The sequence below is a fragment of the Crotalus tigris genome, unplaced genomic scaffold (assembly GCF_016545835.1).
Source record: "Crotalus tigris isolate CLP2741 ecotype Arizona unplaced genomic scaffold, ASM1654583v1 scf7180000017628.32516253702:7417878, whole genome shotgun sequence".
Taxonomy (NCBI): domain Eukaryota; kingdom Metazoa; phylum Chordata; class Lepidosauria; order Squamata; family Viperidae; genus Crotalus; species Crotalus tigris.
This window is the reverse complement of record NW_024096523.1, coordinates 6,648,202-6,668,153: the sequence shown is the minus strand read 5'-3', so window position 1 is coordinate 6,668,153 and position 19,952 is coordinate 6,648,202. Positions and strand designations below refer to the sequence as shown.

Below are 19,952 nucleotides of genomic sequence, written 5' to 3'. Positions count from 1 at the left end.
GAGTCATCAGTCCACAAGGACCCTCAGATTGTGTCCCAACTGTAAAGTGTATCCATAGGCAGAGTTAAAGATGGAAAATCTCCAGATCCAGGTCACCAAGGATTATACATAAATATCTTGTCTTCCATCATACAGTTCTCTCTCACTCAGTCTACAGTCCCCCTGGCACCCCTAACTTCCCTTCCATTCTATAGGACATGACCAGGAGGGACCTCCTTTTGTTCAGATTGAGAAATATGAAGAAAGACTAGCAAGTAGCACCCTCTGCCACTTCCATCAAGAAAACACAAAACAGCTATCAGAAAGAAGATAAGTGAGGGTGATGGGTGGTTCAAAAATGGAATAAATAAAATAAAGAAACAAATCCTCAAGGACCCTGAGAATAAGACTGAAAAAGAGAAAACATTTCAACCCAACATTAAAACTACATATCACAAGGCAATTGCCCATCACAACATCTTTCAGTGAACTTGGGGATCTCTCTATTCCCTTTGTCTAGATTGCTCTCTTTCTAGTCTTATTCTCCGCTGGTATTTAGATAGCAAATTTCTTGTAGGCATGGACCTAATCCTATAGTATATGGCAGGGGTAGGCAACCCAAAACACTCAAAGAGCCACTTGAACCTGTTTCCCACCAAAAACAAAACACCGGGAGCCGCAAAACCCTTTTGATATCTAAAATGAAGATAACACTGCATATATCCTTTTTTATCTTTATTATAGGTGTGTGTGTGTGTGAGAGAGAGAGAGAGAGAGAGAGAGAGAGAGAGAGAGAGAGAGTGTTTGTGTATGTGTGTGTGTGTATACACACACACACACACACATTAAAAATAAAAGTAAAAATATGACTCTTGGAAATATCCATACTATTAAAACAATGATCACCGAGAGAATGCTTTAAGAGAATAAAATTACATACACACACAGGTAAAAAAAGGATATATGCAGTGTTATCTTCATTTTAGATATCAAAAGGGTCTCTCTCTGTGTGTCTCTCTCCCTCCCTCCCTCTCTGCCCTTGGTCTGCCACTCCTCTTCCCCCACTCTCTTTCTTTCTCTCTCTTTCCTCTCTCTCTCCCCCTCCCTCTCTCTCTTTCTCTCTCTCTCTCTTTCTCCCCCCCCCATCTGCTGCTCACCTGGCAAGCTTCAAGTTGTTCTCCAACAATCTCAGGGGTAGGCAACCTCATCTCTTTTATGACTCATGGACTTCAACTCCCAGAATTCCTGGGTCAGCCTAGCTGGGCTAGCTAGCTCTCTCCTGCCCTTCCTGCTTCCTGCTGAGACGCAGCAAAGGGAGGAGCTCCGCCCAGAAAGCACACACACACACACACACACACACACACACAGAGAGAGAGAGAGAGAGAGAGAGAGAGAGAGAGAAGCAGGGAAGCGCAATTGCCTCTCTCTGTCTCTGTCTCTCTCTGCAAAGGCAGAGGAGGCTGGGAGCGACAGGGGAAGGCTCAAAGAGCCGCATGCGGCTCCGGAGCCACAGGTTGCCGACCTGTGGTATATGGTGATCTATAAAGCACTTTGTATACCCGGAATCAGCAATCATAATTTTAGAGATCAGTGGAGTCCTGAATCTCTTTTCTGCACCTTTTGAATGTCTCTTTCCCCATTGTCCTATCAGTTCTTCAAAACTTTTCTCCAAAATTTAGAGAACTAGCACCAGAAAATTCTGCCCCCACAACATATACAGCACAGTCCTGCTCATCTTGCATTATCACCCAACAACTGCCCATCCTTGATGCAGATTGTTATTATAGATTGCTTTTAATAGCTGAATTTTAGAGTAATTTCTCCAAAGGCTGCCTCTTATGTAGAACAAAAACAACCCCCCCCCCCAAAATGGAGAGATTTCACAAAGCATAAGAAGGAAGAGGAGGAAGAGGGGGACAGTTTAGTATAGTGACAAAGGTGTCTGGCTAAAAACCAGGAGACCATGAGTCCTAGACTTTCCTTAAGCTTGAAAGTTGACTGGGTGACTTTGGGCCAGTTTCTTTCTCTCTCAGCCCTAGAAGTAGACAAGGACCAACCACTTCCAAAAACAGAGCAAATTTTATCTAGTAGTGAAGGCACCAGGCTAGAAACCAGGAGACTGTGAGTTCTAGTCCTTCCTTAGCTAGCTGGATGAATCCCTCTGAGCCCAACATCTCATAGGGTTGTTGATAGGACGGACTAAGAAGTGGTAGCATCACCTTGAATTGACCAAATATTAAGGCAGGATTTAAAAAAAATGGAAATAAACATATAAGAATATTTACCTTTCCGAGCTATTCGGATACAATTCAGTCTTGTTTCCTACCAAAGAAGAAAAAAATAAGCAAGGTTTTATCACACCCATGATCTCTTTGTCTTGCTGTTTGAAGTGAAAGATATCAAATCAAATTTTAATTACAGTCATAGACCGACATATGAGGAAGATCATAATACTCAGAGAGCTATTTCATTTTTGTTTTTTGAGGAACGAATGAACACATTGGATATTATACAATTCTCCAGTGTGGCTGCAAACTGCTGAATACATGCTTTCTACAAAATATATGTTTCTTTTCTAATTATCATTGGCATATTACCTCATACCTGACAACTTGTGCTGCCCTTTCCTTTGCAAATACTTTTTCCCCTTTAGACCAAGTGAAATTACTTGGGGGGAGGGGAGGAATGCAAAAAAACCCCAAACATTTAGGACTTCATTACTTCCTGACAGCTTTCAATAAAAAATCATTCTCAGACCTTTCTTTAATATTCTGGAGACCTATCATTGATGCTGTGCTGGATTCACCAGTGCGCTGGTTTGGTACAAGGCAGAATGGGGGAGGGGGGGCTGGTGAGCAAACTAGAACAGCAGTCCCCAATTTTTCTGGCTCCACAGACCAGCAGCAGCAGTGACAGTGGCAGTGATGGGAGGGGGGGAGAGGATGCTTTCATGCACGCAATCTAGCTCCTGTGCATGCGCAAATGAAGCTTCATGCACCTGCCACTTTTGTGGCCCGGTTCCCAACGGGCAATAGACCGGTACTGTTATGTGTCCTAGGAGTTGGGGACTCCTGACCTAGAACTAAGGAGAAATTTCCTGATTGTGAGAACGGGTAAGCAGTGGGACAGCTTGCCTCTAGAAATTGTGAGTTCTCCAACACTGGAAAATTTTAAGAAGAGGTTGGACAATCATTTTTCCAAAATGGTAGAGGGTGTCCTATTTGGGCAGGGGGTTGGACTAGAAGACCTCTAAGGTCCCTTCCAACTCTGTTATTCTGTCATTCTTCATCTGCAGATTTATTTCAGTTACTTCACAGAAAAGAATGGAAATGCTGTCACCTCAGTCACAATTCTGTAATCTCAGACACATTTGAAGGAGGATATGCTATTTGACACTGAGTCTTCACCCACCACCATTACCACAGATTGCAGCCTATGGGTGGGAAACAACACTATTAGGCTGATGGTTTTCCTTGGCAAGGACTGACAGTAAGGTATTCAACAGATTGGGCAGAGGCTCAGGAGCCAAAGCAAGAAAATCCACTTGTCATCTGTTTGCTATCCCCCATTGTCCAGATCCTCCCTCAAAATCTTTCACCAGCACAAAAACATTCTCCACTTTGCTTGCCTGCCTGCCTGCCTGCCTGCCAAATAACATAATAATGCCACTACTGCAGATGGAAATGGAGGAAATTAAACCAATAGTCATTATTTGGCTTAATGTTCCTTCTATCAAGTCATGGTGTTAGGATTCTTGTTGGACCATTGGGAATATTTTGATGCCAACTGCAAGAGAACCAAACTGCATTTGCAAGGAAGAGGCTAGAAAGAATCCCATGCAAAGTTAAACTCTTTCAAAAACAACCCCCCAGCTGCTCTATTCCTCCTAAACCTAGGCCATGAAATTAATGTGGTCTTCCAGAAATTACCATTGTGGGCTTGGAAGAGACCATCTGAACCCCAAGCATAATCTACTGAAACCAAACAAGGGTTAAGAACAAGCGTTTATTATCTTTTTAGTTTAAATAAAGCACAGACACATCTGAATGTACTCCAAATGGTTTATAACCTGCATGACATATGAAGTGGGGTGATGTGGGGTTCAGTAAAGGACATCAAGAAAATTGAGTAGATTTGGAAACATAAGTTGGCCGTCTGCCCAGGTTGCTGAATTTCCAAGCTTTTTGCCCTTTTGCCAAAATAGGGAAATGGGTGAGATAACTTCTTAATCGTTTTAAGATACATCTATAATTAAAATCCAGCATGTCAGTTTGGTGTAGTGGTTAAAGCATCAGGCTAGAAATGGGAGTGTTCTGTTTTCTGCTGGGTTCAGCATTGAAGAGGCAGGAGTAGTAAACAGGTACTTTTTTATTGAAGACAAAACAGAACTCAAACAAAGATGGCTCTGGCCTTATTTATACATTCAACTTTGGGCGGTGTCAGCCAATGAATGCACCGTATTCTCCCACTCAAATGCATACTGATTAACCTTGCAGACAGCAAGTCTGGCTAGCAGGCCACATGGTCTGCTAACGTTTCCAGTACAGCTCCCTGCATCTGTTTCATAAGTAAAGGCCAGTACATTATACCCCTCCCCTCCTGGTTCTTTAACACATACACAATATTTCTTGTTGTTCAATACTATACACGTTTCACAAGACACACAATGACATTCAATGGTACAAGAGTCTTACAATTCACTGTCAATATTCAAAATACCAAACATTACAGGTCATACAAAGACACAACATTAAAGTACTTAGGCATTTCAATTTCAAAGGAACATACATAAGCATTTCAGTTGCAATAAAAATACATAAGCATTTTAAGCTTGCAATGACAGAAACTTCACGTAGTCCTTTAAAAACTTCGGTGGGCCTTTGGCCCGCTCCGAATATCTCGGAGCTGCTGCTAGCTCCCGATCTGCAAACTCGCCTACCAGGCTCGGCAGACCAGGGCTATTGGACCCATCCAATACAGGTGAAGCCAATACGTGAAGGCTGGCCTGTCCCGGTAGACCCGAGCCTTTGTCCATTTGCAGTTGGCCGGCCTATTCCGGTAGGCCCAAACCAAAGTTCTGTGGTGGAATGGAATCCACCTGATCGGTGTAAGAAGCTGATTGGGAACAATGTCCCATTGGCGCAATGCCTGAGGTAGTAGCGGCATGAAAAGCCGATTGAGAGCAATGGCCCATTGGCACATTGCCCGAAGTAGGAGCGGTGTGAAAAGCCGGTTGAGTGCAATGTCCCATGGACGTAGTGCCAGAGTTAGGAGCCGCCTTGCTGGCAAAACCCCCATTCTATGAACTCAATGCTTCGCTTTCACTGAGAGACTGAGATTCATGATCGTGATTGTGTTCCTCCTCCCTCCTGAGAGCAGAGTCAGGAGCAGAAGGGTGGCTTGGTAACCTCCAATGCAGCTGTGCCTGCACAATATGCCTGCACAGCACACAACCGTTTTCCAAGGCCACTTCATAAGAAAGTGGCCCAGTCACCTTACAAACCACAGCTACCACCCACAGTTGCCCTGGTCCATAATTGTGAGCCCAAACCAGATCACCCACTTGCAATTGCCTTGGTGTCTTAGGCTGTTGCACCTGTGAGGCAACCCTATCAGGGTGTAAGCAATCCAGCTTTGTGATAAGACGGTGACCCCATCGAAGCTCAGCTGGGCTCTTGCCTGTAGATGTGCAAGGCATTGTTCATTGGCAGAAGAAGAAATCCGCCAACCTGTGATGCCAGTTGCCATGGGTGATCCTTTTCAAGATTCTTTTGTAGTGTGAACCATGCATTCCGCTTGGCTGTTAGAGGCCGGGTGAAATGGAACTAATGTGGCATGCCTAATCATATTTGCCCTTAAAAAGGACTGAAACTCTGAGGAAGTAAATTGAGCTCTGTTGTTGGAGACGAGGACATCTGGGAGCCCATGAGTTGCAAAGATCCCCCTGAAAACCTGGATGGTCCTGGCAGTCATCGTAGTGGACACTGGAATGACCTCCAGCCACTTAGAGTGACTGTCCACAACAATGAGGAAGAGTTGCCCTGAAAGGGGCCAGCATAGTCAATGTGTATTCTCGACCAAGGGGCTTGTGTGGCCTCCCATCTATATACAGGAGCTTGTGGTATTGCTGGCAAATGTGATACCCTTGGACCTGGGCCTTGATGTCTTTATCGAATCCAGGTCACCAGATGTAGCTATGCGCAACTGCCTTCTTCCGGACTATGCCCGGATGTCCCTCATGCAGAGAATCGAGGACTGTAGTTCTCAGTAAGGTCAGTATCACTACCCTGCTTCCCCACAGGATACATACAACCCTTAAAGGTGGATAACTCATGCTTCCTTTTCCAGAAACTCTGGAAGTTAGTGCCAGGATACGTGTCAGGCTATCCTGTGAGCACCCAGTTCAACACGCGTGTTAGCGTGTTGTCAGTAGCTGTTTCTGCAGCAACATCCCCTGCATTGAGGGGAGACTCCAGCAAATCCTGGATAGACAGGATGTGGTTGGTCGGTGCATGATCTGGCTCTAATTGCTTTAAAGGCAATCTACTGAGGCCGTCTGCGTGGCCCATTTCTCTACCCGGTTTGTGAACCAGGCAACAGTCATAAGCAGAAAGGAATATTGACCACCTCAACATTCTAGGGGAGATGATTTCGGGTGATGAACAATCCCAGAAGTGGCTTGTGGTTAGTGAAGGCCATGAAATGGCGGCCATACAAAAAGTCATGAAACTTCTTGATGCCTGCCACAATGGCAAATGCCTCCCTATTTATTTGCGTGTAATTGTGTTCAGCAGCAGAAAGAGTCTTGGAATAGTAAGCTATAGGGACTTGTGTCCCATTAGCACTGAGATGACTTAAGACAGCCCGAAACCTGTATGGGGATGTGTCCCATGCTATGCTGACTGGCAACTGCTCATTAAAATGAGCCAACACTGCATTAGAAGACAACAATGGTTTAACCGCAGCAAAACTCCTCTTGTGGACATTTGTTCACTTCCATGGAGCCTGTTTGTCCAAGAGCTAGTGTAACGGCTCTGCCACTGCGGCCTTATGGGGAAGGAAAGCATGGTAGAAATTAAGGAGTCCCAGGAAGGCTTGAAGCTCACTCTTCGTTTTGGGATTGGGTGCCTGCTGAATCGCTTTCAGCTTGGATTCAGCAAGATGGATGCCTTTGGCATCTATACAAAACCCCAGGAATTCTGTGGAAGTGACTCCAATTTTGCATTTCTCCTGTTCGAGCTTCAGCCCCGCTTCGCGGAATCGCCACAACACGGCCCGGAGCCTGTCAGACAGTTTTTCGACTGTCCCCAGCTATGAGGAGATCATCAAAATATGGGCATACACCCGGAATGTTGTGGAGCATGCATTCCATCATGCTCTGAAAGATGCCAGGGGCTACATTCACCCCAAACTGTAGCCTTCGCACTTTGAAGGCTCCCTGGTGAGTCACAATGGTTTGGGCCTCTGCGTGGCATTGTCCACCAGCAGTTGCTGATAGGCCTGGGCCAAATCTAATTTGGTGAAAATGCAACCTCTCTATACAGACGCCAGAATATGGCTAACTACAGGCACAGATAGGAGTGCTGCTGGAGAGCTTTTTTTAATGTGCATTCATAGTCAGCACAAATGTGGACTTCTCCATTGGCCTTAAGTGGCGTGACAATAGGGGTTTCCCATGGACTACTATCCACTGGCTCCAAAATGCCCTGTTGCAACAGCTTGTCCAACTCTGCATTTATTCTCTGCTTGAGAGCAAAAGGCACCCGACAAGGCTTAATCCTTATCTGTGCCACAGAAGGATCTAACCTTAGTGCAATCAGGGGGCCCTTGTATGCCCCTAACTCAGGACTGAGGACATCAGCAAATTCTTTACACACCTCCAAAAGGCTCGCCGTTTGCAAACTGTTTAACCCAGTCACCTGAATTCCCAGAGCATCAAACCAATCAAGTCCAATCAGACTCATGTGCTTGCCCTCAACAACTACAATGTCCAAAGGGCCCTTGAAATCCCTAAACTTCACCCCAAGTGTGGCCTCCCCCTTGACGTTTACCCGGGAATTCTGGAAGTCGGTCAAGACAAGATTCGATGGCCTGAGCTTCACTCGTTGGCCGCTTCTACCACAAATCTGCTTAAGGGTTCATTGGGAGATGATTGAGAGAGCTGAACCCATGTCCAGCTCCATGTCTGAAGGGACCCCTTGCAACTAGATTTCTAGGTGTAGCTTCTTCTTGAGTGGGCAATGTGTGCCTGTCCTAAATACACTCCTTCTACTAGTGCAAAAACCCACCCTGCTCTGACTGGGGACCCTGGTACCTTTCTGAGGCAACTTTTCCGCTGGACGTTCTTTTCTGCGACCCAAACAAATGGCGGTGATTTTGCCTTGCCTACCACACGCCTAGCAAGTTGCGGTGCGAAACTGGCAGTTGGCCCATTTGTGGTAGCCTCCACACCCAAAACACAGAGAGAAGGGAACTGCCTTGTCAGGTTGTCTTTGAGACCTTCTTTCTAGAGGTTGCTGCAACCGATCAATTTCATGGTCCGATTCAGAGTCTTCAACCCTCTCAGCATCCTCTTGGTGGACCATATCCACCAAGCAAGGAGGGTTCTTGGAGAGCCTCAAGGCCTTAACAGCTCTGCCTCCTGCTTCTTCAGTCGTTATCTCCCTCAACGCATCTTGAAACATGTTTCTCTAGCAAAGATCTTTTACTGAAGTTCTCGGCTCCTCAGACCACAAACTAAACAGTCCCATAACCATTCTTCAAGATCCTTGAATTCAATTCATGGCCTCGTAGCTTGACGAAGAGCAGCTATGAAAACTGCGGTGGACTCCCCGGGACTCTGGTCCTGCTGTTCAAAGGCATGTCGCCAAGCGATGACTGAAAGCTTCAGTTCAAAATGTTCCTTGAGCATTTTTTTTAGTTCAGCATAAGCAATAGACTCCAATGGCGCTGGTGCAACCAAGTTCTCCACTATGTCGAATGTTGCTTGGCTGCAAACACACAGCAGTGTCGCGGCCTTCAATCCATCTTCCCGAACTTGGTTGACTTGCAAGTAGTTCTTAACCCTCATGACGTAGGAGCTTCACCTCTCAGGATGAGCAACGTCGAATTCTGAGAGACGACCTATCTTCACCATGGTGAGTCTTTGGCGGCCTTTTTAATGCCTCATGCTGCGCAGGCTTCCGGAGGGGTTCCAGGGCGGTTCCTTGAAGCACTCTCCTCCAGCGTTTTCATACTGGCAGGCAGAGTGAGAAAAAGGTTCGAATGCCATCCCTTTAAGTGCTTGCTAGGCCTTTTCCTGCTTGTGAATCAGCCCTTCAATTTGCGGCAGCACGATCCCACCTTTGTCACCAATGTTCTGTTTTCTGCTGGGTTCAGCATTGAAGAGGCAGAAGTAGTAAAAAGGTATTTCTTTATTGAAGACAAAACAGAACTCAAACAAAGATGGCTCCACCCCTATTTATACATTCAGCTTGGGGCACTGTCAGCCAATGAATGCACTGTATTCTCCCACTCAAATGCATACTGATTAACCTTGTAGACAGCAAGTCTGGCTAGCAGGCCACGTGGTCTGCTAATAGTTCCAGTGCAGCTCCCTGCACCTGTTTCATAAGTAAAACTCAGTACATTACAGGGACACTCTACCTTAGATCACTCTTTCTCAGTCATGGGAAGCAGGCAATGGCAAACCACTTCTGAAATCTTGCCAAAAGAACTGCAGGGATCTTTCCAGGCACTCACCAGGAATTAAAAAAAAATACTGATTTGAAGGCACAAAAAGAAAGAAAGAAAGAAAGAAAGAAAGAAAGAAAGAAAGAAAGAAAGAAAGAAAGAAAGAAAGAAAGAAAAATCTAAATCACTTTGCACCAAGATCATGGCATCCGGCCCTCTCAATTCCTTTCAAATAGATGGGGAAGAAATGGAGGTAGTGGCAGACTTTATTTTCCTGGGCTCCAAGATCACCACAGATGGGGACTGCAGACAAGAAATTAAAAGATGCTTGCTCCTGGGGAGGAAAGCTATGGCAAATCTAGACAGCATACTAAAAAGCAGAGGTATCACCCTGCCAACAAAAGTGCATATAGTCAAGGCCATGGTTTTCCCAGTTGCAATGTATGGCTGTGAAAGTTGGACCATAAGAAAGGCTGAGTGCAAAAGAATTGAGGCCTTTAAACTATGGTTCTGGAGAAGACTCCTGCGAGTCCTTTATATCAACCTCGACTCCTTTATAGAAGGCCAGATCCTGAAGTTGAAACTCAAATACTTTGGCCACCTAATGAGAAGGAAGGACTCATTGGAAAAGAGCCTAATGCTGGGAAAGATTGAGAGCAATAGAAGAAGGGGACGACAGAGAATGAAGTGACTGGATGGAGTCACTGAAGCAGTAGGAGTGAGATTAAATGGACTCCAGAAGATGGTAGAGGACAGGAAGATCTGCAGGAACATTGTCCATGGGGTCGCGATGGGTCGGACATGACTTCACAACTAACAATAACAACCATTGTTTGATGGCTTTCTTCCCTTGGATAGTTGTGTGATCTTCTATTGCTCTCACATCTTATTTCAATATTGATCTTACTCGCCATCAGATAGTTATACAAAACCTGCATAGTACGGTGCTGAACCATGATGATTGATGGATAGATAGATAGAGAAAAATCTGATTTTGCGGGGGGAGGGGGGAGATGGGATCATATTTAATATCCTTAAAACAAAGCTGAGGATAAGATGCATCATGCTAAATGTTGTCTTGTATAATAAACAATAAAATAGCTTTCCCCATCATTTGATGCCCGATGTTTTGAACTGGAGATGGTATGCTTGGAGATGTGGCTCCTGCACATAAATTCTGTGCTCTGCCAGAGATCCTGCAGCTCATAAAAGATTTAAAAACAATTTAACTGAATCTCTAAATGTGCTCAAATTGTGATATTAGATTGAATCATTCAATTTCGCACTGAATGAGAATAAATTGCTAATCTTGGTCATCTCAATGTGATGAAGTTTGGTGGGCTGCTTTTTGATTTTCATTTAAGACCCTCCAATTTGCACATTGCCTGTACAATGTGTGTACATATATACGTTCCTGCACAAGCAATCCAGATCATGCATAAATAATATATATGAGTCACCAAATGGTGCAGATGGGATCCTTGCATTACATGCATACAAGACTGCTAAGTTATTTATCAATTTAGCTAGATTGTCTGGCAACTGCTTCCCCAAGTATGAAGATTAAAGATTTGCTAGTCTTTTTAAATTGGAAATAGAAGCAACTCAATTTGGGATGCTTTACATACAAAGAAAGTATTCCTCCCCTTAATTATAGTCCTAAATGTTAGGAAATCATCTCATGGTTCAGTAAGTGGTGGGGACATTTACTGCAGTAAGACTGTTGAAGTTAGACTGTTGGGTATTTCACCCTGATAGGAAATTACAGTCAGCGTACGGAAAAGAAGCATAGAAACACATATATTTTAAAGAGGGAGTTGTACCAATCAATACCCAGAGTTTGCTACTCACCCCTTTGAGATTGCTCATAGCCTGGAAGTAGATGAGATAGGCCTTCTTGGGTTCCAATGGAGGATTCCAGTAACCTCTATAGGTTTGATTGTCTCCTACAGTGAAGGGTCTGGCTTCTGTGAGGCTGCTTGGGGAAAGTTCAGCTCCAAAGTAGTGAACCAAGCCACGGGATATGGCATCATCAAAAGTGAGTGGCACTGGGAAGCATTCTGGGCCACTTAACTCTCGCTTGATCTTCTTAGGTCTGTCTTCTTCCACAATGACTTGGTATGTGCTGGGAACCCAAGAAGCAGAGAAGGTTGGGAAGAGAAAGCAAAAACAAGAGGTGATGTTAAATGAAGCCCATCCTAAACTAATTTATGTTTAGTTATTTATTTTTCACACTTCTTAACCATCCATCTCCCTCAAAGAGGGGCTGCTAGTTCTCTTACACTGCCCTTTCTAAATCCACACTGTCTATCTTCTGATTTATCTATTTGTAGTGGATAATAAATCTTTTCATCTAAAGGTATGGCATCACTTCACTGCTGGTAAATGAATTGCTTTCAATAAAATTTCCTGGGTAAAGAAAGAAACAGATACACTTTTGATTCTCAAAGCCCTATTGTTCTGTGTTGGAGGAAGTGCCTGTAAACTAAGAGATTGCAGAATATGCTATGAAGTAAGCATGGTTGTGCTTGACTGAAACCTCCAAGAAATTTCCCATCAGCAAAAGTACTAAGAATTAGAGTCAAATAGAAGGAGGAATGCTTATGCTATTGTCCAAAAGGCTTCTCCTGAAAACTTCACTAATAATTTTGTCTTCCCATAGAAGCATTGCCCTGTAAATGGAACATTAGCAGCAGGGTTTTCCCCATCAATTCTACATCATAACAGTCAATCACCAGCATCATAATAGTCAACAATAAGCATTGTCAACCTGGGGCCCTTAACTTAATTTTACACAGCTCTTGACTAATTGCAAATGTTTCCTGCAAGCTGTAAATTGGAGTTTGTCAAGAGCAATCTCTAGTGAGGAAGAAATAGAGTGGAAAGGGGGTTTTCAGACCCAAGAACAGCATGTAGTGGTTCTTCCAAACTGAGTTCTGTATTGTTTCCACACCTATAGACCAGGGGTGTCAAACTGCTGGCCCACGGGCAGGATGCATCATGGCGAAACCGCGCCCACTCCATTGTCGGCACTGGAAAAAAAGATGTGATACGTTGCGACATGTCACGTGATATTACGAGTTTGACACCCCTGCCATAGACATAATCTTGTCAAACTAAACACTCTGACTATCTGTACCTATCATATAATCTGGGAACTCTTAGGGAGGGACTGTCTTCACCCTCTTTCTCTCACATAAACTATCTGGATGAGTTGTCTCATATTCCTCTGGAATGTACCCTCTTCTTCCTGGGAATCCAGGCTACTAGATTCCATCACAAGAGAGTATCAACAAGAGAAAAGATGGCTTCATCTGCTTTTGTTTCTAGCAGTATTCCCATTTAAACTCCACCTATTATTTCCAAATAGGACCTCTAGACCCTCTTATTCTCAAGAGAAAAAGAGAGAAAAGGTGCTGCTGCGTTATGTGAATGATAACATAAATTCATAGAGCTTCTGGGTTCCTGCAGTTTGCCTCAATTTGGGCCGGCTAATAACATACCAGGGATCTGGCCAAAAACATTTTCATTATGGAGGCATCTCTGATCTGTTTCAATGACTTACCAAAGCAGATGCGCTATCATCGGTTTTCCATCTTTGAAATTACCAAAATAGCTCCCCAAGGAAGACAGATACAGACTTTGGCCAACCAATCTGATAGGAAGGCAGCTGCTAAATTTGGATCTTGCTGACTGCCATTCCCTCACTGCCAAAAGCTCAAGGAAAAGAATCTCTTAACTTGTGTACACAACACATTCAAAGATGCTCACTCTTCTATCACCCATCAACGCAACATACAATTGTTCTATTCTTCCTTTGGAAGATTCTCACTGAAAATCCCAACACAGAAGCTTTGGCAACCATATAGCTACCTTACTACCACCATCAGAACAGGTACTTTCAGTGTATCTAAGGTAGCTGTTTAAATACCTAATAAAGTCTCACACATTGAAATAAGTTTTGTTAACACCTGGTCTGAAAAAGCAAAACCAACCCAAATGTTTCCCTCCCTGTATGAGGCAGATACATGGATAGAGAAAACTACATAGGATGCGCTGAATTCTGCCTTATTCTTCCACATACACTGGGACACAAAAAATGTTAACTGAAGAGCCTAAAACAAATAAAGCTGACAGTCACATCCCTCAGTTTTGTCTGGAAGAGAAAGCTCCTGACAAAATCCCAATAGTATAATTCAGCTGTTAACATAATGAGGTTTTCAAAGCCAACTAGTTATATTTGTGCACTTGCAAGAACAAAGCTATGCAAGAGTGTGACAAGAGGCTGTCAACGTAGCACCCACACATCCTCCCAGCAACCACAGGCGTTAACGTAGGAAAGTGCTCTAAAACAGGGATCTCCAGCTTTGGCATCTTTAACACTTGTGGACTTCAACTCCCAGAATTCCTCAGCATGGCTGGCTGAGGAATTCTGGGAGTTGAAGTCCACAAGTCTTAAAATTGTTAAGGTTGGAGACCGCTGTTCTAAAAGGCCTGGAGGCAAAATTTAAACCTTCACTTTCTTAGGGACATATTTTTCTTTCCAAGGAAGTCTACAGCTTAATTGGTGGAAAGGAGAAAGGAACCCAAAATACTGAAATAGTTCATTGGATTATGTTTTAATAGGTTATTTAAAATGAAAAGTATCAGAATGTTATTACTGAAACAGGATAAACATGCTCCAGGAGTGAAAGCTGAACAACTGTGTGTACCAATGAAAGAAAATTAAACAAAAGAAAATTATTATTTCTAGGTAGAAGTATTCAATTTATGGATATCACAGTTAGGGCCAATGGTTCTCAATGCTTCCCTTCTTGCAAAAAGAGTCAATGACTTTGTTTTAATGCTTTTTAAAACAATTGCCATGCCTAATTATAGTATATCCCTTTATTTATCTTGATCACTAAATTAACCAATTCTAGTTGTGGATGGGCATCTACTGAACATCCAGACATCCTGTATATTAAATTATATTAGACCAAGCCAAGTCCCTCCCCCAAATCATCCAAAATCTTAGAACAGGGGTCTTCAAGCTTGGCCCTTTTATGACTTGTGGACTTCAACTCCCAGAATTCCTCAGCCAGGCACACTGGCTGAGGAATTCTGGGAGTTGAAGTCTACAAGTCATAAAAGGGCCAAGCCTGAAGAAGCCTGTCTTAGAATTATCCCATAGAACTCAGTATTCCAAGAACTGAGAACTACACATGCAGAACTCTTCGACACGATCAAAACTCATGGATACGAACTTCCAAAATGTATAGAAGGCCAAAGCAGAGGTAATGCTGAAGTTCCCAAAATATTTCCTTAAACTGAGTACAGATAGTCCTTGATTTGCAATCATTTGTTGAATAATTATAATAGCACTGAAAAAAGTCATATGATCAAAATTTGGGCACTTTGGCAACTGGTATTAATTTACAGTTTGCACCATTCCAGGATCATATGATCACCATTTGCAACCTTCCCAGCTGCTTTCTGACAAGCAAGTCAAGTGGGAGAAATTGGATTCTCCTAACAGCTGCAACAATTCGCTTAACAACTGTGGCAAAATAAAGGTTGTAAAACTGAGTGCAACTTGCTTAACAATCACCTTGCTTAGCAACAGAAATTCTGATCCAACTTGGGTTCGTAAGTCGAGGACTACCTGTATCAGGAGTATTACAGTATATATTTAATCTCTACAGTTTTCTTCAATGGATCCCTTCTCCATACGTTATCTATGAAGCAAAAGAGGTAAGCATCTCAATAAAAGGGGGCATTTCAGCCTTGCAGGACAAGCATATTTTGCAGTTAACATTTTTAGAAAGCAAAGAAAGATAAGAGGGAAGAAGAAAAGAGGAGACTCTGGAATGCAATAAATCCCCTTCATAAAAGGAAATAGCCTTATTTCAAAATTCAGACTAAATTCATGATCCATTGCACAGGACTGGCTGTCCTATAAAGATCGGCCAATCTGTCAATTTTGGTTACCGGTAGTCTCTGTTTCTTATTTCAGGAAATATGTCAGGCTCCATTTGTCAAACTAGAGAACTCTGCATTGAAATGCTCCACATTTCTTTCAACTTACAGATTTTGTTTTTGCTATGTTTCTCAGTGTAGAATTTTGTAAACAACTCTCCCTAATGTAATGCATTTTTTACATTTTTACATTCCTTTCAAAAATATATCCATATTGTGCATTGCATTCCATAATACCTTTTCTTAGGATACCGATAACCATGAATTTCAAACAATAATGGTTTACCAAGCCAACCTTGCTGGTATTTCAAAGCAATTTCATTCCAGCCTGCATTCAGTTATTAGTTTAGTTTAAAGGGCGCCTGTTATTGTTGACTCTTTATAATGAAATTAATTTAATTTTGTATACAGAGCTTTCCATTTTGTTTCCTTTGATTTTATTAATAACTCCTCATCTCCTCTGCCCCGAACCTGCTAGGAATGGGATGGGCTGTAAATATTGTGAAATAAAAAACAATTGCATTGTTAAAAATATGAAATTAGATAATCATTAATTTATCCTTATTATACCTGATTGGGGCACCCCTGCCCTGGGCTGGCCGCAGGAGAACAGTGATGGTGCTATCCGACTCTCCCAGTGGTGAAGGTATGTCTCCATAATCAAAACTAGGTGCTGAAACAAAGCAAAAGGCAACAATCAAATGGGACTATATTTCACTCATGTTCTAGGTGCATTTTAGGGCTTCAAGCACACCATTGTAACCACCATCTTGAATTTTTTTAGCATATTCTATGGATACGCCAATTGTAAGTTATAGTTGTAGTAAGCAATACTAGTCATAACAGCAAGCATCATTACTATTATAATGAGAAATGGCAAACCATATGCACTCTATTTATGGACTATGGTTCGTCACACAGCCAGCCAAATGTTCAGACTGGATTTCACGTTTTTATCCATCTATGGATTCCTTTCCAATGACATGGAATAGGCAGATGTGGATGTTGATGGTATTAAAACTATCATCATAGAATTTAAGCTGTTCCAAGTTAAGCTGCCTTTTGCAATGACTAATGGTGATTTTGTCACTGCTGATGATGTTCAACTGGTGCTCTAATTCTTGTGGGATTGCACCCATTACTATCAGTACTAGCTTTGTTTTCTTTTGCCACAACTGTTCTATTTCTATTGGCAAGTCTTTGAATTTTGTGTTCTTCTCCAGTTCGTTCCCTCCTATTCTACTGTCTCCAGGTATTGCCACTATTTTTATTACTGTAATTATTTGTATCCCACCTTTTATTATTTTGTTTTTGTAAATAACAAGACAGTGAACAACACAATACGCTATCCTCTTCCTATTTTCCCAAAAGCAACAAGCTTGTGAAGTGAGCTGGGTTGAGAGAAAGTAATTGGCAGACAGCTTTCATACCTAAAGCAGGTGTCAGAATCCAATTATATTTCATGTCTAGTTATCAATTATAAAAAAACCCATTTCTGCCTTCTATGGATTCTGCCATACGATGAAGGGAAGGGGGTGAACAAAGGGGCTTTATGGCCCTCACTTCCTTCGGTACACTTCAAAGGAACTGGTTGTGTGTATTGCCAAAAGAGCTAACCATAAGAATGGGGCTATTACCTTTCATGTAGTTTTCTTTGAAGTCTCCATCCAGCCGGCAGTAAGAAAAAGGAGGTGGGAATGCAATGCCCGAGACTGTCGCTGGAAGAGGGGGGTGATTGGGTGGGGCTACTGGGGAACCCCTTAAAACCTTGAATGGGAGAGCTTGGACCCCAAGTCCTGTCTAGAATGCATGCAACCATTTTCTCTTAATAAAGGATGCCTGTTGGAAGAATTATTCCAAGAGTTCTGTCTTCTTAAGATGCAAAGTGGGGTGGGTCCTTACATTAGACAGGACTTGCAAAATTAATCCACCTGGAAGGGAGACCCTTGCTGGGGGATTTTGCAAAAAATTACCATGTCAGACAATGGAGCAAAAAGGGGGAAAACTCCCTGGAAAGAGAGCCGCTGACCCAATTGGAACCTTGCCAGATGTTGGGATCCGAGAGGTCAGATTCCTCAGGAGAAGAAGTGGTGGAGACACGGGACCACAAGCCTCGCTGGTCAATGGGCGTTGGAAAGAAAAGTGAGTGGGGAAAGGAATCAAGAAAGGTGACCCTGAGACGGGGGACCAAGCAACCAGAATGGAAGCAGGAGATGGAGAAATCCCTGCACGCAAGTGAAAAGGGAGAAAGCTGGGCACCGTACTCAGACTGGATCCTAGAGAAAGCTATTGACCTGATGAAGAGAACTCTCAGCTCCCTAGAAGAGGAGAATCCTGAGCCCTACGGCTGCCCCAGCTCCTGGAGCCGCAAAGGAGAGATATCGAGGGGGAAGTGTAACCTGCAGCCCCGGGGACATCTGCTGATCCAGTAGTCCCCACCCCCTACCGAACCACAGATGGTGATCTGGACAGAGGACACTACCACCAACAACGGAGGCATCGATCCATTCCAAGACGTCCGGCGTTGGAGGTGAAATTCAAAGGGGAGCCAACACGCTTGGGGTTTTTCCTAACCCAAGTCCTCAGCTACATGGAGGAATACGGGCGGGACATCCCCAGTGACAAAGCCCGCATCCGGATCATGCAATCTGCCCTGGACGGACCGGCTGCAGATTGGGTGGTGAACTTGCACGACTCCAATGCCCCAGAACTCAACGACTTCAACCGTTTCATGTCCTCTCTGAGAAGACGATTTGAAGACCCCCTGGCTGATCACAAAGCCCGCGAAAGGATAAAAATAATGAGGCAAGGCAACCGCCCGGTGGCTGAATATACACAAGAATTCCGGGCCATTGCCAGCAAACTGAACTGGCCAGAAGACATCCTCCTTAGTCATTTCAAAGACGGACTAAATTATGACCTATATGATGCTTGCCTGCCCCAAGGGAACCCACACCAACTTCAGGAATGGTACATCTTGGCAGAGGAAGCAGAGATCGACATATTGAAGAGACATCGCCGAGGAAAACAATGGAGCCGCCCCCTGCCTGAGCTGACACACAAACCAGTGAAACCATTGGCTACAGCCAAGAAGCAAATGGGGTGTTTCAAGTGCGGAAGAGAAGGGCATCGAGCTGTAGAATGCCGCTCCAAAGCCCCCCAGCACAACCCAGAAAGATCTCCAATCAGCAAATCCAGAAAGTCTTCAGCTAAGCCAAAAGAAACTGCCATGAGAATGATGGAAATTGCGGAACCCGCCACCTCTGCTCATTAGGGGGAAAGAACTCCAACCTACACCACAGGGCGTGTGGACACCTCATATGACAGCTCGGAGGGTGAACTCCTGGTAAGTGGATGCATCGCACCCATCTTCAAGACAGTGATTATATTAATTCCCCCCATGCCCGAAGCCGTGAAGGTGAAAGCCTTAATAGACTCTGGCTACACCCGCTGCCTCATTAGCCCAACATTAGTGGGGAATCTGGGCATTCCATCGAGGAGACTGGAACAACCAATCTCATTTGGCCAGTTAGATGGATCCATAGCAGGGGGGGGGTGCCAGCTACCCTAGCCACTCTATCAATACACCTCTCCCTGGGCAAACATGAAGAGGACATTATGTTTGTGGTGACCCCAGGCATGGAATGCCCAATGATCCTAGGGATGGAATGGTTGAAAAAATGGAACCCCTGGGTAAATTGGAGGACGACAGAAATCAAATTCCCGAAGGGGGACCCTATGGACTTAAAATCTGAAGGGGGGCTACCAAAATCAAGAATAGAAAAAGTATCCATAGGAGAGGAAAAGGGACTAGCAGAAATACCAGAGGAATACAGAGACCTGGCTGAAGTTTTCAGTGAGGAGAGGGCGAATGAGCCCCACCCCCCCACCGACCCACAGACTGTGCCATTGAATTCAAGCTTGGGGCAAAACTCTCGAAACCCAGATTATACTCCATGAGCCCAAAGGAGAAGGAGGAAATGGAAAGATTCATAAAAAAAAAACCTAGAGAGAGGTTTCATTGAGCCAGCCAAGCCTAAAGTGGCTGCCCCAGTCCTTTTTAGAGAGAAGAAGGATGGCTCTTTACGCTTATGCATGGATTATAGGGCCCTGAATACAATCAGTGAAAGCAAACTATACCCTCTGCCCCTCATGAAAAACATGCTGTCACACCTCTCGAAAGGGAAAATTTTTTCTAAACTAGACCTAAGGTAAGCGTACTATCGCGTGAGAATTAAGGAAGGGGACAAATGGAAGACCGCATTTAACTGCCCCATGGGGTGCTATCAATTCAAAGTCTTGCCATTTGGATTACAAGGGGGCCCTGCAGTCTTTATGCAATT

At 43.8% G+C, this 19,952-nt stretch overlaps 1 protein-coding gene across 6 annotated transcripts in view; it reads right to left on the bottom strand.

The window, feature by feature from the left end:
• The window catches only part of PTPRU (protein tyrosine phosphatase receptor type U), a 691,901-nt gene that overhangs the window by 158,288 nt on the left and 513,661 nt on the right, over window positions 1-19,952 (bottom strand). For all 6 annotated transcript variants that reach the window (XM_039334369.1, XM_039334366.1, XM_039334364.1 and 3 more), the window contains 3 exons: window positions 16,180-16,282; window positions 11,503-11,776; window positions 2,265-2,301 (listed from right to left, as the gene is read on the bottom strand). In XM_039334369.1, the coding sequence (XP_039190303.1) occupies window positions 2,265-2,301; window positions 11,503-11,776; window positions 16,180-16,282 (414 nt within the window). The remainder of the gene's footprint in view (window positions 1-2,264; window positions 2,302-11,502; window positions 11,777-16,179; window positions 16,283-19,952) is intronic.